Below are 20,899 nucleotides of genomic sequence, written 5' to 3'. Positions count from 1 at the left end.
TTTTTTTTTTATTTTTTTTTTTGTTTGTTTTTATGGTGTCTCCCAAGATTGTATTAGTTCTAAAAAGGCATAAAAAGGATCTTACTTACTTTTCTTGTTTTCTCTCAGTGAATGTCCCTTCGACTGTAATGGAGGCCATGTCCAGACAAGACACACTACAGCCATTTAATAAAAGTAGCAAACTATCCCCTGCCACTCCACAGCGATCCGTAGTATTTCCACAGACTCCGTGTAGCAGAAATTTTTCTCTCCTGGATAAGTCTGGGTCCATCGAGTCAGGATTTAACCAGATCAGTGTCAAAAACCAACGAGTTCTTGCAAGCCCAACTTCAACAAGCCAACTAAATTCTGAGTTCAGTGACTGGCATCTTTGGAAATGTGGGCAATGCTTTAAGACTTTCACCCAGCGGATCCTCTTACAGATGCATGTGTGTACGCAGAACCCTGACAGGTAAAACCCAGGCTCTCTTTATTTCTGTATCTACTGATAGCCAGATCCACTGCTTTATTCTTTTATCAAGCTGTTATCATTTCCAAAACCAAACCATTATTAGGAGGAGCCTGTACAACATAATTCATCTGCTGCTCTGTGAAGTAAGCTGATAAAAACCATTGGTTGACTTCACTATTTGTAAAAACATTTGGTGCCTAAACGTACAGATAAAAGGAAATAGCTAAGGATATAATCTTGTTTTCAGAATGGTTTGGTACATCTGTTGGAAGCAACAAAATAGAAGGAAAATTTATGAATATCATAGAAGGAAAAATGAGGTCAAGATAATTAAAAGTCTCTCTGTCTTCTAAAGATAATCTAACTTGCTGCTCAGTGGCTGTCACAGTCATTTCAGGGTTCACCTATAGTGTGCAATGTGTATGAACTTAATTAAGTACTAAGAGGTAATGAATTGGAATTTTTTGCTTAGTACTATTTTTCTTCAGAGCATGCAAACCCATAAATCGTGCAAAGCTGTCAAAAGGAAATACCTACTCCACTAGTGATGTGGAGGAAAACAGATGCCACTTATTCAATAAACTAATATCCACACAGAAGAAAAATGTTGACTAGATACCTCAGAGTCAAAGTTGGTTTGAAAGTTTGTCAATACAGAATTTTATGGCCGTGAACTGAGGATGAAATTTAGCTGAACAAGTGAATTAAAATTTCAGGTACTCTGACCGGTGGCACAGTAAATATAATGGAACCATTATTTATGAATCAAAGCTGGTTTATTTGACAATTTTGATAGCTGGCAGGACAAAAGACAAAAATCAAATTAATTCAATAAAAAAGCTGTCCATGTTTTGTCTCTTCTTCAGCTGTGAAAAGGTTTGAGCAGAACAGCTGAATTCCTTGCAACTTGTTTTCAAAACAGCATTCAATTGTGAACTTCATTTAAACAAAACACTATAAAAACAGTCACCTGTGAGTCTCTGTTTGTATGCCTGTCTATGTCTTTTTGTGTATGTGATTATCTACGTGTACACATGTGCTTGTGTGATTCTGAGAGTAAAGATACACTAGAGTATAAATACAGTTTTCCAGGATGATACTTCAAGCATGCTAGGAATAAATTCAATTCTACTCAAATCTTCATAGAATTTGAAGAGTTTATAATATTGCAAAAATAAATAAATAAATAAAAAAAAAATAAAAATCAACATTTTCTTGGTCTTAGCAGAAACAAATGCTACACTAAAGAAGTTGTAGGACACAATGGCCAATTTAAGTGCCACAATGTAGAATATATGTCCTGAAAGGTCCACTCTCCAAAGTTTAATAGACTTTTTTGTTTTCAGTATTAGAGCATCCTAAGCAGATGCATAGAAGAGCATAAAATGCTGCATCAGGGGTCTAGAAGAGCTATGCTGTGAAAATCCTCCACATGGTTTCTCAGCAATTCATCCAGCCAGGTTGTGAAGACTACATTTCATCCCTTCCTTTACTTGAACTCGTATCTCCCTTTATAAAGAACCAAGCTGCAGATAATAAGTAGTACAAGAAGAGTACCTCCTAATGGAGCTGTTCTGCACTCTAAGGTGTAGTTAAATACTAATTTGCCAGAGAGAACAACAGAAGATAAGTCAACCTGAGTATCAGGGCTGTCATCTTGGAGGTCTGCATTTTTATTCTATTTTCTTCTAAGTATCCCGTGTCTAATGTTCATTGAAACACAGGCTGGAATTCAAGTCTTCCTCTTTGGAGGTGAACACCATCATTAGTAGGTTTCTGATTTATGGCGTCTTTCCATTTTGCCTCTGCAAAAATTTGTCCATGCAATACAGGCCAGATTCACCATGAAAGTGTAGAGCATTTTTTCCTCAGAATACCCTATGACATATTAATCAAATTATCTTGATCAGAGGACAGGTGGTTACTTCTCCCCTGCAGGACCAAAGAGAGCAAAGAGTGATTAGAGAAAGAACTCTAAAAATTTGGTGAGGATTGGGGCAGAAGGATGGTTAATCGGTGAGTTAAGACTAAATGTTGACGTAGAAGCTTACAGGATGATTTGAAATGTAATAGCTAATGCCTCTTTCTAAATACTCATGCTAGCCATTTAGCTGATTTCATCTTTGATTGTTGGTTATTGTGAATCCAATTCTTATGAAACTTTTCTGTTGAAATTTTTCTTATGAAACTTTTTCTGTTGTATTATGTAGAGAGACTCTAATCTCAAGAGGATGCAAGACACACTGAGGAACAATGTGTTCAATACATACAGTTACTGAGATGCTGTTTTGTGACAGCCATGTTCCCTCTTTACTGAAGAATGGCTCACATCTCTATCTTCTAATTAAATAAATTCTGTAGACTGCTTGAGGAGGCCACTTTTGTAATGCGTTCTTTGTTTTTGTGAGACATGCCATCAACATAACTGTTGTAAAAGCATTTCCCAATAGATCTTTTGAAGTGGGGCTTCAGTCACATGAATCTGTTCAGGCTCATTGCAATTCATTTAGTGTTCTAAATACCAAAGTAATTGTTAGTGCAGATCATACATATTCTAGGATTTGGTTTCTCATATTCCTACTTTGAAATCATCACAGGTTGAACTTACATCATGGCGAGGTTTTGGTCTTTTAGCCAGGTACCAATAGATAAACTATTTAGTGGCTGGAAAAGAGTTGTCTTTGGTTTCTTGAACATATTGTATTTATCCACATGAAACGTTCCTAAAGTGTTGTACAAAATTTCCTGCAACCAAGAAGATAGGGTATGATTTGTGAAAGAATACCTGCCTGCCAGCCTGAAGTACTGGATACAACTCTCTGGTTTGTATTTTCTTGCCGATATCTGCAGCACCACTCCAGCTGATAAACAGCTCCCCATTTATTGTCAGCAATTTGTGAGCAAACCAGCCACTATATCTTTGATGTGACTGAAGCAGCAAGGGCTGTCTACTCTAGGAAATGACTTTAGACTATCTGTTCTGGCTTTGTATTTGTTTTTCAACAATGCTGATTACCTACAGCATGAGGTGCAGGGAAAACATCTTTGACTACTGTATGAAACATACAGGAGTCCAAATCATGAACAGATATTTGAGAAAAGCAGCTTAGCTGGAATTTGAGAAATAAAAACAAAATAATAACAAACAAACAAACCAAAACAAAACAAAAAAAACACCTTTAAAGCTACTCAGGTTCAGAAAACATCTGAATGAAAGCAGAAAGGTGGACAGACATAAAATAATAATATATATTTATTTCCATTAGGTAGAGAGAAATAAATGTTCCTATTTAACAAACAGATGATTTTATAAATACATTTAAAAAAATATGAATACAAAATAGGAAGAATTTTAAAGATCAGTTTTTAGCTGTTTTAGATAAAGATTAGCATTGCAACTTAAATTGAAATTAATTTTATTTAATGATTTACTTATAATTTACTTCTCCCCATCCACAAAGATACTTTTTAGCTTGTTAAAATTTGTAAGGTCCTCTTGGAAGCTAATAGTAAATAAGGTTAGAGAGAATGTGAGAGATGGATCTTAAATCAAGATCTGAATTCTGGGACTTGCTGAGCCTTTCAGGTTTTTTTTAAACCTTGCTCAGACAGAAGTGTTCTGAGCAACTCTTCCTGAAGAAGGAGTCAGAAATCTGTATTCTTTTCTTTTATTTCCCCCAGTGTTGCAGAAAATTTCAACAAAACTTTCTGGGGACTCCAGAAAGTCATATACAGCAGAAGCCTCTGTGAATCATTTTTAGAGCAATATAATAATTATATAAATTATTATATAATTTATTATTTATTTATTATTATATAATTTATTATAATAAATTTATTTATTATAATATATTATATTTAATTTATTATTATAATTATTATTATAAATTAATATAAATATAAATTATATTTATATTAATATAAATTAATATAAATATAAATTATATAATTAATTATTATAAATTATTATAATATATTATATTTAATTTATTATAATAAATTATATAAATATAATTATAAATTATACAAATATAATTATATATGAATTATATAAATATAATAATTTTATAAATATTAATATAATTTTATATAATTTTAATCAGTGATTTTTTTTTCTTTTCCTTCAGCTAATGGTGCAGTTTCTTTTAACATCTTTCATGTTTCTCACTTTGATCACCACTTTCAGGATGCATTGTTATTGAAGGAAGGCATATGGTTGCAAGTCCTGAGAGCTGTCTGTGGAACATTTTCATATACAGTTTGTGCATCTGTGTGGTATATATTCTCATTGACTACCAAGTATTTAAGCTGACAATTTTAGGAAAATCCCTCTCTACATAACCATATTGGAGACTGATAATTTGTAGATATTACCTGGCCCTCGCTATTCTTGTTTGTTCAAAATTCTTGTTTATTATTGTACATCTATTTTGCTGTTACAGCTCAAAATTTACTTGTGAGGTTTTTGTTTTGTTTTGCTTTCAAACATGAGCTCATAGTTTAAAACTGAAAATTTCATAGATTTTATTCTCTAATATCATAGACCAGGTCATTTTGTGTTTATCTTTTTCTTTATAGGTTCTGTGCCTTTGACCTTGATACTCTCCTTAAAGCCCATTAATTATTTTAAACATCTCCAAAAAAGACAAACAAAAAGTAAATGTGAGCAAGAGTTGTCTATTTCTGTTTATAGAGTGCTATGGAATATTGCTTAATTAAAGTAAACATCATGCTGAATTTAATGCTTGTTCTTGCATAATCTTTTTACAAAGGTTTGCAAACTCCCAGTACTCGTAGTTAATAATAACAAAGCGTGTACAGAGTAACACCTCTCCCTGACAGCTTCAAAAGTTTGACAACACTTACTCGCTCTAACTTTCTGGTTTTGTTAGCTCCTCTGCAAACATTTGTAAAAGGCAATCCTAGAATCCCCGGTGGGCTCAGCTTCCCTGTATGTGCTGATGCTTGGTGCATAAAGTGCTCAGGGCTGTAGCCTTGCTGTGTAAGCAGAACACCACAGCAGCAGGGAATGTAGAGTTGGGTCCAGTTTTAGTGAATGTAACCCACTCATGGTCACAGCGATGCTAAGAATGCTTCAGTGTGCAAGCTAGCAATACCCTTAGGTATCAATTCGTTCTACAGACTCTTAGTTCAACTTGTTAGAGGAAGACCTCCCTCCAAAATATGTTTCTGTTCGGCAAACTGTTACCTAGCTTCTCTGGCTGCAGCTGTGCTCTTTATCATTGGTTACTGCATGTTTTAGAGATTCTTGAAGTTTGGCCGTGAAAACCAATGCTCGTAGCATTTCAGCACTCTCTGCTTTCATTTCTACAAGAGGCTGTGGTGTGACAGTTTCCCTTGCAATGCCATGAAACCCTGCCTTGGGCTGAATGGCATGTTATGTTGCTAGGCTCGCTACTCAGCACTGACAACAATCATATTGTTTTCTTCTTAGCCCTCAACAATGAGAAAAGCACCTTCAACTGCCTGCCAGTCTGTCTTTCAGTTGGTGCTTTTCTAGGCTTTTACAACAGGCAAAACCAGCATCAATGGGCTATTTTGTCTCCCTGGTGTGACAGTGTTTCAGTGTAGAGTTACAGGTATTCAGAAATTTACCATTATGAGGAACTCATCTCCTAAATATTGCATTGGCATTTCACATGACTCCTGAAAACAGCAACTTTGGTTCTGAGGAGGCCTCACCAGAAACCAGTTCATCATAAAGGAAAGAATCTGAAAATTCAATTGAAAATAATCATAAGATTTTTCAGGATTATAAAAATTCAATGCACCTTAAGCATGCTTCTCTGATTTATGATGTAGAAAATATGCTTATACTGGCTAGATGTACTTAAGAGTTAGGGGTTAGAAAGTACGTTGTTCCAGCAGAGGAATGGTAAAAGGTAGATTAGCAGAGCGATATGTTATGTTTGCTAAATGAAAATCTAAAAATTATCAATCTAAATGTACAATTGCCTGTCAGCAGCTATCAGCTATTCCAGGTGTGAAGAAATGGATGTTTTGCACTGTTATGTCCTAACATGTTGCCTACCTGCTGCATAAAGCATGAGCTTTGGTGATGCTCAATAAGCCTTATGTGGAACATGGTATTTGTACTGGTCATGTACAAGATGAAATTTCTCCTAGAAAAATCCAGTTCCAAAAGCATATGACAGGAAAAGACACTGTCACCACAGGGCAAAATCATTCATGAGATTTTCTTAAATAGGGAGCAAAAAATATTTTTGAAAACACAACTTGAAAACCTTGGAAAAGCTCAAAATTTAAATAACTTAAAAACCTGAAAACTATTACATTACAGACATTCCCTCCTGAATTTCACTTTAGTGGACCATCATATGGTCAGGAACTGTAAGATTAGGCTTCTAGAAAATGCTGATGTATGCTACACAGTACTAAAGATACATAGCTGATTGATGGTCCATGTGGTCAATAACAAGTGTAATTTTTCTAACATGAGAGTTTTCTTCTAGATATCTTTCCTTTAAGCTTATACAGGAACTAGGAAAATATGTTGGTAGGCTGTTAATGAGAAACTTTAGAACTGCTTTTGACAGATGTCAGCACATCACTTTTATCAGCACATTGCTATACATTGGTTTAGCTGTCCTTAAATTTAACTTTCTTTAAAATGCTAAATGAGAAGATTTTGATCAGGGTTGATTTACATCTGGAAGGGCCGCCTCTGCGGAAAAAAAAAAAAAAAAAAAAAAAAAGTAATGATGAAGAGATTCAAAACTATGTACTTCCTGGCACATGATAGTTGAAGAATAATTTTTTATAGAAAAAATATTTCTTCAGACAGTCAGCATGTGCTTTCAAGCCCTGGTACACCTGTTTTATCAAACCAGTTACTTTCATGCTTGCAAATCTCCCTATACATGTGTAGAGGAATATTTTAGGTATGTCAGCTTTCATATGAACAGACTGACATCCACTGACATCCACTTTGCTTGAACATTAATTTTCCGGAACATCAGTATGCATCATGGCAATGACACAGCTATGTTTATATTCACTTGCATACTCAGTAGCTCAAGAAGGTACAACATGTCCTAAGTAATACCTGTGGGAACTAGCTTTTCTGGGCTTGGACCACAATCAACCTAGTAACACACCATTGCAAAAAACACCTGTGATGATCACTGTTTTTGTCACTTTGTCCCTTCTGCCTGTAACCTTCTAAGATCACCAGAGATCACCATCTTGATTCAGTGTCCCAGTGCAGACAAAGAGATGGCAGAAGACATAACTGTTACATCAAAGACAGCCCTGCTCTGCCCACGTCAATGTATTCACTGAACCAAGCATTGCACATGTCCAGTTCTTCTGCACCACTTTCTCTCTCTCTCTTTATTTATTTATTAATTTTTTTTTTAAGCATTGATTTTATTTCCATCAAGAAAAAATTCTGAGCACAGTAAAATGGCTACCATAGGAGGGAAAAAAAGCCAAAAAAAAAAGAGACAACTTTTCTACTTACTGAAAGTTTTTTTTTTTTTTTTTTTTTTCTCTTGAAAAAATAATGTAGTATCCAAAATTTGTGAAAATTTGGCATATTATGAATCTGTCTACTGTATAAATTAGACATGGCATTTTTAAATTGTGATAGTACTTCAATGCATATATAGGCTTTCTTTTTAAAATGAGCTAGTTAATATGTCATACATCTAGCCTGAAAAAATTACTTATTCTGCCCACTTCATTCTTAATCAGAATCACATGTGTATAAATTGGAGAAATGTATCTGCCAAAAGAGTAGGTTAACTTCTTTAATAGCTGTTCTGCCAAGACATGGATGAATGGAAAAAATGCAGCCTAAGTGATCTAATAATAGGTAATTTTTTACAGGGTTCTTTGTCTTGAGCCAGTGAAATTTATTCTGAGTATATCCTTTGAAAACAGGGATATTTAAACTCAAAATTTATTTTGAGCCAGTGTAGGTGGTAAAAAGATTTTGCTTGGTATCATAATATTCACTGATAATAGGCTTGGAATTTCAACAATTTACATACAAGTTACAGTGTGACTTTTCAGAATATAAAATTAATCATATAGACTGTTAGAAAAAAAGAAAGAAAGAAAGAAAAAAAGATTAATTGGTTTTATGTAGTGTTGTATCATTTATTGTGGTAGCTGTTAAAAATAGATAACCAGAGGCTAATAGATGTTAATGGTCCCTTTCACTATTAAAAAAATCAATGTTTCTTGGATACAGAATATCTTAATGTATTCTTTTTGCTTAAAAGTTTTTGATTTGAAAATGCCTAAACAAATAAGTCAGCATTCACAAATCATCTTTGTTTTACCAGCACTTGAAATTTCATGTCAACTTTGATAAATATTTTCTGTGCAAATTAACCATGCACTTGCACAGAGAAGATTAGCAAACATATTACTGCTTGTCTTCCAATAAGGAAAACAGATATTTAGTACTTTTTTTTTTTCCTTCTTAAAATATTATTTTGTATATATTCATATTTTTAAGGGCTGTATCATCCAGGTTAAGTAACCTATCCATAGATTTTACATATTTCTTTCAAACTTGTAGGAGAGCAGTTAGATTTTCAAATGTAAGTAATTAAAATTGTAAGCTATCGAGTTATTGACCAATACTGAGCTATTAATCAAGCTAAAAAATTCTACAATCAGGGTTCAGTGCTCTGAAGCACTGTAAAATAATAGTATTTGTGTTCAGTGATGCAAGTAGCCACAATTAAGCAGTTCACTTGACAAATGAGATAGTTCACTTTATTTTGCACTTAATTGAATTGTACATGCTTGGTCACCATTGTCCCCTTCCTTATAGTTTTGGTTTCTAGCCATTTAAGCATACACATTTATTAAAGAGAGAGCAATTAAGTTGGTGGTTGCCATTGGCTCTTGAGATGCAGACATCAAGAGCTGTGTTTTAAAATGTTTTACATGGTAAATATCACCCAAATCCCACCTCATCCCTTTCCCATCCCTGGATTTTTAGTTTCCTTAACAAAAAGTCTGAGGAACATGTAGGACTCTCACTAACTTATATGAAATATGAAAAAAAAAAAAAGTATATTGATATTAAATCACTTTTTACAAAGCAGAAATATATACAGTTTCTTTATACTTAATTTCATTTAGCAAATGTATTTGCATTTCAGCAGTCCTGTCTCACTTTGCTGTCTTGTATTCTTTTCTTTCTGTGTTTACAGTGTTTGTTAAGATTCTGAATTCGTAACATTCCAGTCAGGTTTGTTTGTTTGTTATGTTTGTTTTTAACAAGCTGTGATGTTGAAAACCTAATTTATGTGTTCCATTTCAAGATCACAATAAAGACATTTTCAGTCTGGGTGGGAGAAACCTATTAATTAAATTAAAATATTTTCAATAGCAGTAAGAAAATAGAAAATAGAAAATTTAAAAATTGTAAACATGGCAGTTAATTTTTCCAGTGTCCTTCACTCAAAAATTTGATCTCAAAAATAAAATAAGTTAATAAGAAATAAACAAAACAAAACACAAAATAAAATAGATTCTTCCAAACCAGTATAAAGATTTTCATTACAAGCAGTTACAGAATCCCTGTAGAACATATTTGCAACAATCAGACGTATCTGTAGGTAAGACTATAGTGGGCACCAATAGTCAGAGAACTTCCTAAGCCTCTTAACTGCCTTGTATGAGGAATTTTCTGTCAATCAAACCACACTGAATTTGGGAAAATAAGGAAAACATCTGACGTAGTGCTAGTTCACTAGCTTGTTGAATTCTGTTTTGCGGGTCACCATGCCCACAGACTCTCAGGTGATTCCTGCACAAGTATTTTACATTTGCTAAAGAAGTCAAGATGATTTGGGTATGTGTCTTCCAAGAAGGCCCCAACAAACTGTCCCCGCAGCTCTCTTTGGAAATTCCTGGGAAGACCAGATGCTCCTGTCCACGTCATTTTTGACTTGGGATGACAGAGCTCACTGACGGCATGGTATTTCGCTTTCCCATTGCAGGCCCTACCAGTGCGGCCACTGCTCCCAGTCTTTCTCGCAGCCATCGGAGCTGAGGAACCACGTCGTTACGCACTCCAGTGACAGGCCTTTCAAGTGTGGCTACTGCGGCCGGGCCTTTGCTGGTGCTACAACACTCAACAACCACATCCGGACACACACTGGGGAAAAGCCCTTCAAGTAAGTACTTGAAGCCAGCAGCATTTGCCTGCTGTGATTAGAAGGGAAGTGCATAGCTGCTGCTCACTAGCACCACCAGTCTGCACCAGCACATGGGAGAGGCTGTCAGGAAAGCCATGGCCAGATAATACATTTATGCTGCAACTAAAATTGGAATTAAACAAGGTTTGTTTTCAGGTGCCTTGCAGGCCCAGAGCAATTTCCTATCCTCTGATGAGAACCTGATTGTTTTAATTAAACAACAAGCTACTGCCAGAGAACCATAGCTGAAAATACACTCAAGACTGGGACAGGCTGTACTGTAAGAAGGTTTCAGGTTTCTCTGAGGCGGAGGTAGCTGGAGTTTCACATGAGAGCTAATTTGGATTTGGTTAAATAAGAGGACAGGGAAGGAGAAGGGGAGCCTCGGAACCACTTTCTTAGCCTCAGAACCACTGCATAGAAAATGCAAGTCTGTCTTCTGGCATAAGTTTGGTCAGATTATAATAGTAAATTGTTAGTGTTTAGCTATCCAAAATATTTTTAAAAAAGGAAACATTGCCTGATCAAGGCGTCTTTTAATTAAACAGACTCTGCTGCCTTCTGTAGTTTCTGTTGATTGAAATTAAAGTCAAGCAGACATCTGAGTCTCCGAAGCATTCTCTTCTCCACCCTCACCTCCAGCAATAGCAAAGCCGATCCAGGTCATTACTTTCTGTTGTGCAAGGCTCTGCTTACCCAACAAGAGACATTCTCCAAGCCAGAATGCACTTTTTCCATATTTGTGTCTGTTTCTTTGCTGAACTGGCAGGCACAAAATTTAAGTTTACTGCACCTGGAACAACCCCACTTTTGCAGAAAAATAATGTATCAATACCAAGGCATAAAGTGTTAATATCACTTCTTTTGAAAGCTGCCTAGAAGAAAAGGGAGTTAAGTGTGGGAGAAGGTGAGCCTCTCCCAGCTCTCCAAGGACTGCCTGTCCCCGGTCTATTTTTCTGTCTTTGTCTTTCTTTTCCACTTTGGCTGTCCTGTGCCCCATGTCTGGTTAGTGTAAGCAAGCTTAGCCGTGGGGCCTGTCAGAACCCCTCATAACAAGCTCAGCAGCGATACGGGTGCTTTGCCTCCATATATGGCTGAGAGGAAGCCTGGCCTCGACCGTGTCTGTGCTGGGGGCAAGGGGACAGAGCCCGGAGACAAACTCCGCATATCCAGGACAGGAGAGCTTGCATACCAGAAATTGTGGCTGGGAGAGCCCTGTAGGTGGCAAAACGCGGAAACTTGGAGCTTCTCAGCAATGACTCCACCAGAGCCAGTCTGTTGAATGCTGAGAGCCCACAGATCAGCCAAAAATAGTGAGAGCAATCAGATTGATTTTATCTAGTTGCTGTGTAAATAGATTTTAGTAATTAATGGAAGAGGTTTCCGGGTCAAAATGGAAAATAGATTTCTTTTAATGTTAAGGTGTTACTTATGTGTAACCTTGTTGACTCCACTTAATTTTTTTCCTTAACATCCTGTTTTTGTCATGTTTCCAATAGATCTGCTATTTTGCCCCATTTAGAGTCATTATTTTTCCCCTTTAGTTTAGTAATTTTTCCCCTTCTCCAAAATAGTCTACAGTACAGTTTCATTTGTGAAAAAAAAAAAAAAAAAAAAAAAGAAAAGTCTTAATGTGTGTACTACAATTAGCCAGTGGTCTGGGATTTGTTTTTTTGCTTGTTTCACACTGTTTATGCTGAAGTATTCATGTACACTGGGATATATCTGCCTTCTCTTAAAGTCACAGGGAAGAGCAACAAAAAATATGGGTGCTTTGTATTGCTGCTTTATGCTGCATGTAAATGGTGTAATTAGTCATTCTTTTACAATTTTATTTAGTTCCTTCTTTAAATTTAAGAAACAACAGTTCCACTTTCTCTCTGGAAGACTCATTTAGATGTAGAGCTTAGGGATATGGTTTAGTGGGGACTGTTAGCGTTAGGTCAGAGGTTGGACTCGATGATCTTGAGGTCTCTTCCAACCTAGCAATTCTGTGATCCTGTGATTCTGTGATTTGGAGTAATATGACTGGTAATTTCACATGAAGCTAAAACTGGAGCTGCCATTCTTTCTGTCCCTTGTAGTCTGATAAGGGGATGCAGATGCCCTGATCCTGCAAGCTGTTCAAAGGGCAGATTTGCCTCCCATGGAGGACTGCTTGTGTTTGGGGAAGGAGAGGCAGAAAACTTATCCAGAAATTGATCCTTTGTCTCTGCTGGAGGAAAAAGACATAGCTGCACCTCACCTTGATGTCTCCTTACCATTTAGAATCTCTTTTGTAAAGGAGAGATCTCAGATCTGGTAATATGTAAGCTTAGGTAAACAAACAAAAACAAACAAACAAACAAACAAACATATATATATATATATATATCAAATTTTAGTAAACAGGAACCATAAATGAGACAAATAAAACTTCTATATCTTGATCATGAAATTTTTGTTTACAAATGGATTTTACATGTACATTACAAAAAAAAAAAAAAAAAAAAAAAAAGGAAAAATCCATTGAGGTGGGTGTTCTATACCTCAAAAATGTTTGTATTCATGGCAATATACATACTTCTATTAAATACTACTACTACTATTAAAAAGAAAGACCATGAAAGTGCTAAATTATTTAAATTCCAGATAAATTGTTTTAAAAATAACAGGCATCATTTTAAATGTATTAGTAAGTTCAATTTCATGGATGAAAATGGGCAGCCAACCAAACAGTTAATGTGCATCTTCTGTGAATGGAATCTCAGTATTTCTAATGCAGTAAGACAGCTGTGTTTGTAAGTGGTATTTGGACAAATTATAGTGTGCATGGATTAGGCAGGCTATGTCAAACACTGAGTGTATGTTGTGTACATATTGTTTCAAAGGTACATTTGATAGTCAGAGAGTGAAAGTATTTTCAAATATTTCAAATAATTTCTTATTTGGGAGTCGGTCTGTGATTGGTTAAAAGCTTTAGATGTGAGATGACACTTTCTTTGTAGTTCGTAGTTAGCTTAGCCTAGCATACCTAGTATGTATGGTGGAAGACTTTTCTATTTGCTTTTCCTTATAGATAAAAATGCTAAGTGAGGTTATCTGTAGTCAAAGCTTTAGTTACATTGCCTAGACTGCAGGTCCAGTGAGCAGGGATTCCTTTTCATGTCATCACAAGCTATCAAATCAACCTCAGCATTACAAAGTTTTTGTGTATTCTTATCTTACTGAAGACTCCACTATGGCTGCTAGCAACTGGAAGCAAAGCTCTCAAGCAAATTAAAACGTAGGAGAAAAAGGGAAATTATTGGCTATCCTAATTTTCTTAAATTCTCCCCCCTCAGCATCTCCTATTTCAGAAAAATAAAAGGTTATTTAAAGGACCTGCCTGCAGAGTCAGGGGTATGCAAACATGTAATTTTCAGGATTCAACCAAAAATAATGGGAGGAAAGATTGTCAGATTGGGATAAGCCAGGTGATTTTCTCTTTTCTTACTCAAATGCAAAACTAGGGAACATTCATTCCAGACTGAACATAAATATTGTACCTGCAGTGATACCTCAACTTTTCCTTTTTTTCAAAACCCTTTCAAATTACTTTAAAATTTAGTGTTAAAAGTAATTCTTGAACAAAATTTTACAATATTTTGAAAATATCCAATGAGAATATTTTTTTTCCTAAAATAAACCCTCAATGTTTTCATCATCTGAATCCTTTCATGGAAGTTGACATAAACTTGGGAATTAAACCAATCCTGGTTATACTTCTCAGTGTCAATACTTAAAGGCACTGTAAAGCAAACAAGCAGACCAGTGAGGGCTAGTTAACCAAACTCAGAAAATCTGGTACTTCAAAAATCCCCTATAATATTGATGTTCATGTTGTTTATGAATTTAAGAGCCATTTTGTTCACTATATCCCCTCAAACAAACAAATCACATAGAGAAGCCTCCTGGTAGAATGAAGTCTTGTGCACCACAACAGCCAGGCTGTTGTGGTACAACAGTGCTGCTTATAAGTAAATGAAGGCACGTGCATGGTGTAAAAAATGGTAACATGGACCCAGTTGTCACTGATGTCATCTAATTGTGAGAGGAGTTTTAAATTGCTTCTTTGAATCTACCTTGTGGCTGTTTAAATTATTCCCAAATGCCATCAGATGGGTTAAGTGGAAATCAAGTGGCCTCTCAGTTAATGGGTAGCTTTATTACCAATACTTGCGTTGGTACTTGAAGCTTAATCAAAATTTTGGCATAAGTCTAAGAGATAGGCTTGGGTTCAGTCTCCATGATTACTTTTGTGAGCTCCTATAGCAGAGATGGACTCTTATTTCCTTTTTGACTCTTTTGGCTGCTATTATATCTTCTAGCACATAAACATATGTGGCTTGTAATACAGAGATACGCATGCACAAACATGCATGCACATGCTCCCCAGACTCAGACACAGTTACTGAGGTTGTTATTCTGCTGCAATAGGCTTGGAAAGGATGGTTTTTAGAGGGAAAGTGTAATAGTTCAGAAGAAAGAATATTTTTTGATTTCCTCCCATTCCCACCTGCTGTGAGGTAGTTATGATGAGTGGTGTAACACAGTTGTCCTCACCTTTACAACCAGCCTGTATCTAGCAACAACTTCTTTGGGTCACATTGAAGAGAGGAATCAGGGGGCTACTACCAGTCCCTGCCTGTAAATCGAATACGTGTATATCCCAAACTGTGATCCTTAATCACATCCTTTACAAGTGCCTAGAAAATACCCAGAACCTATCTGAAGTATTATCCAGATACATGAGAACTAGGGGAGAGCTAGGAGAGTTATATGCCTTGCCAAGGCTTTCAGAGTTTTTCCCAAGGACTGTATAGTGTAAACAGCACAGCCTGACCAACAGCAGAACTTGGTATGCAAGGGCAAATGGCTGTAGTAACAGATTTATTATTTTCTAGTGTCTCTCTAGCAGCACGATACATCCTTCTTGTCTCTGTCTGTATGAAAGTGTACCAGAACAGCCTTTAGCTTGGAAGGTAGAGCACCATCACTGGTAGAGGCTTGTGGATAAAGGATGGGAACTAATATTTTTAAGGAATTCAGTGAGCCCTGTTCCAGAAAGAGTAAGGAGGTGTTCATAGTCAGTGGTTTTACTGAGTAGCAGTACATCTTTTGATAACCTTATAGTCTTTCTCTGATTCACATATGGCCCCTAGATGTCCTGACATGGTATATTGCATTCCTTTAACCCAGCACTTGGAGGTCAGCTGTTGCCACACCTGATTTTGTAGGTTACTTTGAAACTGTACTGCTTACAGCTTGGTTAGGCAAGAATCCAAGCTTCCTATTACTCAGCAAGGGAAGCACTTGTCTTTGTAGACATCAAAATAACAAAACTATCAAGTTCAAGTAGATGGCAATATCTCACCCAGACAAAGTTAATCCCCCAGCCTTAAAATTGATTCTAATGCCTCTGTGATATATATATATATGTATATAAAAATAATATAATAATTTGCAAGTTTGTCAGGCAATGAAAGGTAGTATATTTTGACACACTAATCCAGTAACTAATCAGTTTTCTAATAAACAATCAGCAGTACACTAATGTGTCATCAGCACTTCAGGAGCTCTGGAGAGTGGATGATCTGCACATAGACGTTAATGAATACACCAAAAATCATTAAGTAATCAATACTTCTGAGTTATTTTCATTGAGCTGATAGGTCTGATACATTAAAGCTGACATTTTACATTTGTCAAGATCACAGTGCAGTTTTTAACAGTGGAACAGGCTACTAAAAATATTCCATGAAAGACGATCAAAGCAACACAACTTTAAAATGTTGACATTTTAGATTGGTACAGTAACTTGGATGAATGAGTCTGTAATGTCTGTGCTAAATGCTCCTGAAGCAGAACTTTCTTACTGAACTTCACTTGTGTGAAGAACATTCCATAATTATGCATATGTGTAAATATCTTTCTCTCTCTCTCTCTCTTGTTTTTTTTTTTTTTTTTTTTTTATAAGCAGATAGATCAGTGACAGTTCACTTTCTATCGCTCATATCAGTGAAGACAGAAAGATGAATATTAATTAGCTGAGTGCATTGTTTTTCTCCTCCTTTGAAGGTGAAGAATTCATCATAAAGATGCTTTTATGATAATCTTCTCTGAAGATAAAACATCACACAAGACTGTTAAATCAAAGGTGGCTTTTGGAGTGAGTGCCATACAAGAAGGATCCACTATATCCATATTTGCAACTCATCAAACACCTTTATCTAGTGTTTGGAATGCAAATTTAGAGGATAGTATTTGGGGGATTAGATAGAATAGATTCCCTTTTGTAGCAGGGAAAGGGGATTCATATCCTACCCCCTCAGAAATTCAATAGCCTTGTTAATGTATTCACATGTTATTTTTGATGGAGATTATAGCGATCTAAAGAGAGGACAGGGTAGAAAAAGAGAAGACATAAAAGACAGTGAGGCCAACACTGGTGATTGGTATGAGTTCTTGCTCAACCCACAAACAACGTGGGTGTTTTCAGATAATTAAGTAATCACTAACTCTATATGTGCCTATTTAAAATGAACCCCACTGCATAGTCAGATCAGATAAACAATGAGTTTTCTCTTGTTCTAACACTAAACGTTATTGCTTTGTGATTTCTCTTCCTCAAATAGGCAATTGTGGATTTTAAATTAGCAGAAGGTGAAATTCTATTTGTCATCAATTTCTCCTAGGGGTTACAGAGCAGAAAACTGCAGACAAGCTGCTTCTTTGATGGCTCACTCCTAAAAATCTCTTTTTGTTCTTTATCTATTTGAACTGACAGTGATCAGAGCTACAGCAGGACAGGCCTCTCTGGAGAAATCACCTTCCCCCTGTCTATTGACAGATTCCTCTGTTCTGAACCAGACAGGCCTTGTCCCATCATAGGCATCAAGGTCTTGGAAGTAGCCACCAATTAAACCTCTTGAGCCAGTAAAATCTGAAGCCACTTTTGAGTGTCTGTTCTGATTAGGCAGGATGAGACAAAGCCCATCACCCCCACCCCCCCAGAGCAGCTCCCTGGTCTCAATTTTCTCTCTTGCCTTCACCAGGTGCGAGAGGTGTGAGAGGAGCTTCACACAAGCCACCCAGCTGAGTCGACACCAGAGGATGCCCAATGAGTGCAAGCCAATAACAGAGAGCACAGAATCAATTGAAGTGGATTAACTGATTGACTGGTTGGAATTAAACTGCAAGGAAAGTCATGATTAAATGTCATGGACACTTAAGCAAAACCAAAGATTTCCTCTGAGCAACTTTCAATCAGTCCCAGAAAACCAAAAGCAGTAATAAAATAAGTAAGATGTTAAGAGATATTGATCCTGGCGTGAAAGTGAGACCAGGAAAGAGATTATTTATTTATGACTGGGGATGAGTCTTATTTCAATTGACAAGTTACTTGGGACTGTTAACATTTCAAGTCCCACCATGTATTGCTTTAATTCCAAAAGCCTTTATAATTGTTATTTAATACCAAAGTGAAGAATCTCAAGGGTTCTTCTGCCCATAGTTATGACTGAGAATGCACATGGACTTGTTTATCGTTGCACCTTTTTTGTAGCATGATTCAAAGGACCCAGATGTAATCCTTAGATTTGGCTGGGCTGGGCTAAGTTGATCTTGACACAGCTATAATAGAAATCAGTGTGTGGGTTGGGAAGTTATCAAGTGCTATATCTGGGTCAGTGTCAGCCTCCTCAGACCAAAGGGCATTTCATTTCCATAGTCTCATGCCTCACACTGTGTGCACTTTTTCATACAAGTAGTTTCATTCAACAACATTGCATTGGTACAGATATTCTTGAGGCAGTGGGTGTGGGGTGGGTGGGGAAATAAAGGAATGTTGTATATCTGCAAATATACATTATGTAAAGAAGCCAGTAGTAAAACTATGTTAAACTAACACAGCTCTCAAATTCAATCTAATGGGTTTGAAAGAGAGTCTACTAGCAAATTGTATTATGAGGAGCAAAATAGCAAGGTAATGTTTATAAATTTGGGTGATTGATTTAATTTCTTGCTTGTCTTTAGAAAACCTAATCAGAAATCCAAGCTATCATCCATTGATATTTTTATTCTGTTGGCTTGGGTCAAACTGCAAATGCTCCTGTATTAGGTGAAACTTTCAACATTCTTGGGCTGAGCTTCAAAACAAAAACTAAATCTGAACTCAGATACCTTGTAAAAATCTTGGAGGCTTCATAGTATTCACTTTCATGGAGATTTGCCTGGTGCTGTTGTGAATAAAAGGAAGCCAAAATACTCCAGACATTAAAGAAAAGAGCTCAGATCTTGTTACATTCGTTGAATTTAGCAATTTTCAGTTACAATGGCTTTTTTCAAGCTTTTATCCGTGATTTACTTCAGATTTCATGATTTTGTCTAATGAAAGAATGTTTTTCACTTTTAGAGACCAGCAGTGTTTATATATTGATTGTCTCAGCACTAGAGATGTAGTTTGATAAAAATGCAAAATACCAAAAAAAAAAAAAAAAAAGAAAAAAGAAAAAAAGAAAAAAAAAGGCAAACTGTTCTGAGGTCATGTTATGTCATGAGGTAAACTGCAAAATAAATTTGGCGAGATTATAGGAAATAAATCAGATTAGTTCACTTTTACACCAATACTAAGGTGCTGGGTGACTCATAAGGGCTCAGTTCATTATATCAGATATTTTTAAAACATTTAAGGGGAGGATTTTAAATATATAGAAAATTAAGAATTCAGTTCTGTAAAAGGCTAGACAGAATCAGCTACAAATTTAATCACACATTCAGACTATTTATGAATTTTGCAAAGAGCTCAAGCAGAAAAAAGAGCATATAGTAAGATTCAAATACATTAAAAATGAATTTAAAATCTAAGGCATCCTTACTTCAGGATGTCCTTTTATTATGTTGCATAAATTACATTGCAGACTCTGAAGTTTCCAAAGGTTTACAGGGAATAACTTCAGGAGTTACTGCTTTTGTGTTTGGCCATTAAAAATGTAAAAACACTGTGAAAAAAAATAAGTGATTTTTATTATTGGTCTATCAAGTACCAGATTATCTTATGAAGAGGCTTTTGCCTTGTGAGTTTTTCAGCGCTGTTACTCAGTGGAGTGATATGGGGATTAAACAATTCAGCCTGATTTTATCCTCCAAGCTATGATAAATTCTTAGCAACTATATAAATGTGTTGCTTTTTGTTTTTGTTTTCTGTGTTGTGTTTTTTTTTTTCTTTGTTTGGTGTATGTTTGTGTGTGTGTGTGTGTGTGTGTGTGCTTTTCTTTTAGGTACAAGGAAGCATGGGAACCTGGGTAGGAAGAATGGTAACTCAAAGGTGACTATTTGGACATCATTATGTTCCTAGCAAGGCTAAAAAAAAATGGGAAAAAGAACACCTACAACCTGATCCACAGCCTTTCAAACCCTATCTCTTGGTAATTCACACCTTCCCTTATTTTAAAGACTTAATGTAAAGAAACATCTTGGTGTGTCACCAGGTTTTAGTTAACATTTGAGCAGTAGCTATGGATCATTGCTGCAAGCTGAGATGTTCCCACCAAAACAAACAAACAAAAAAACAAACAAAAAAACACAGCTGAAAAAGAGTAGGTGGGAAAAGAGATATGTCATGCTCTGAAAAGCAGAAGCGAGCTGTGTGTTAGGTCACTGACTTGTGCTGTTGCGATACCTAAATGTGCTCTCCTGTTCAGGTGGTTAGTGGTAGTGCAAACCACTCGGCATCTTGCAGAGAGGGACTTATATTTGAATCTGTAATGCAAATTGCACGTAAGTATGTGCTTACTGATATGCCAAGTTCCCCGCTGAATACAGATAGGCTTATTCATATGTTTCAAATTAAGCATGTGTCTAAGTGTTCTCCTGAACGGGCGTGAAATAAAGATCAATTGTTTCAAGATTTTATTAGATTTCTTTCTTTTTTTTTCTTTTCCTTTTTTTTTTTTTTTTTTTAAGCATCAAAGTGGGATTTCTGCAGAACTTACATTTTCTTCCAAATAATTCTTTCTTGTGTAAGTCACTATGTTGTGCCAGATTCCTAAGCACAATTTCAGTTTTTGCATTATTTTATATATGGCACTTTCATAGCAGAGATGGCAGCATACAAAAGCAATTTAGTGAAAACCCATGATTTTAGAGTAGGTTTTTCTCAAGTAAAACATTTGGTATTTGTTTACAATACAGCAAACCTAAAACTAGCATGAACAAGCTAAAA

The 20,899-nt window shown here is 35.9% G+C and overlaps 1 protein-coding gene across 1 annotated transcript in view; it reads left to right on the top strand.

Moving 5' to 3' along the window:
* PRDM6 (PR/SET domain 6) overlaps positions 1–20,260 on the top strand; it is a 76,892-nt gene extending 56,632 nt beyond the window's left edge. The window contains exons 5-7 of the mRNA XM_068667195.1: positions 109–451; positions 10,459–10,635; positions 17,733–20,260. Of these exons, the coding sequence (XP_068523296.1) occupies positions 109–451; positions 10,459–10,635; positions 17,733–17,847 (635 nt within the window). The 3' untranslated portion in view covers positions 17,848–20,260. The remainder of the gene's footprint in view (positions 1–108; positions 452–10,458; positions 10,636–17,732) is intronic.
* The last annotated feature ends 639 nt before the right edge of the window (positions 20,261–20,899 follow it).

The sequence above is a fragment of the Anas acuta genome, chromosome Z, assembly GCF_963932015.1.
Source record: "Anas acuta chromosome Z, bAnaAcu1.1, whole genome shotgun sequence".
Lineage (NCBI taxonomy): Eukaryota > Metazoa > Chordata > Aves > Anseriformes > Anatidae > Anas > Anas acuta.
This window is presented reverse-complemented; position numbering and strand designations above follow the sequence as displayed.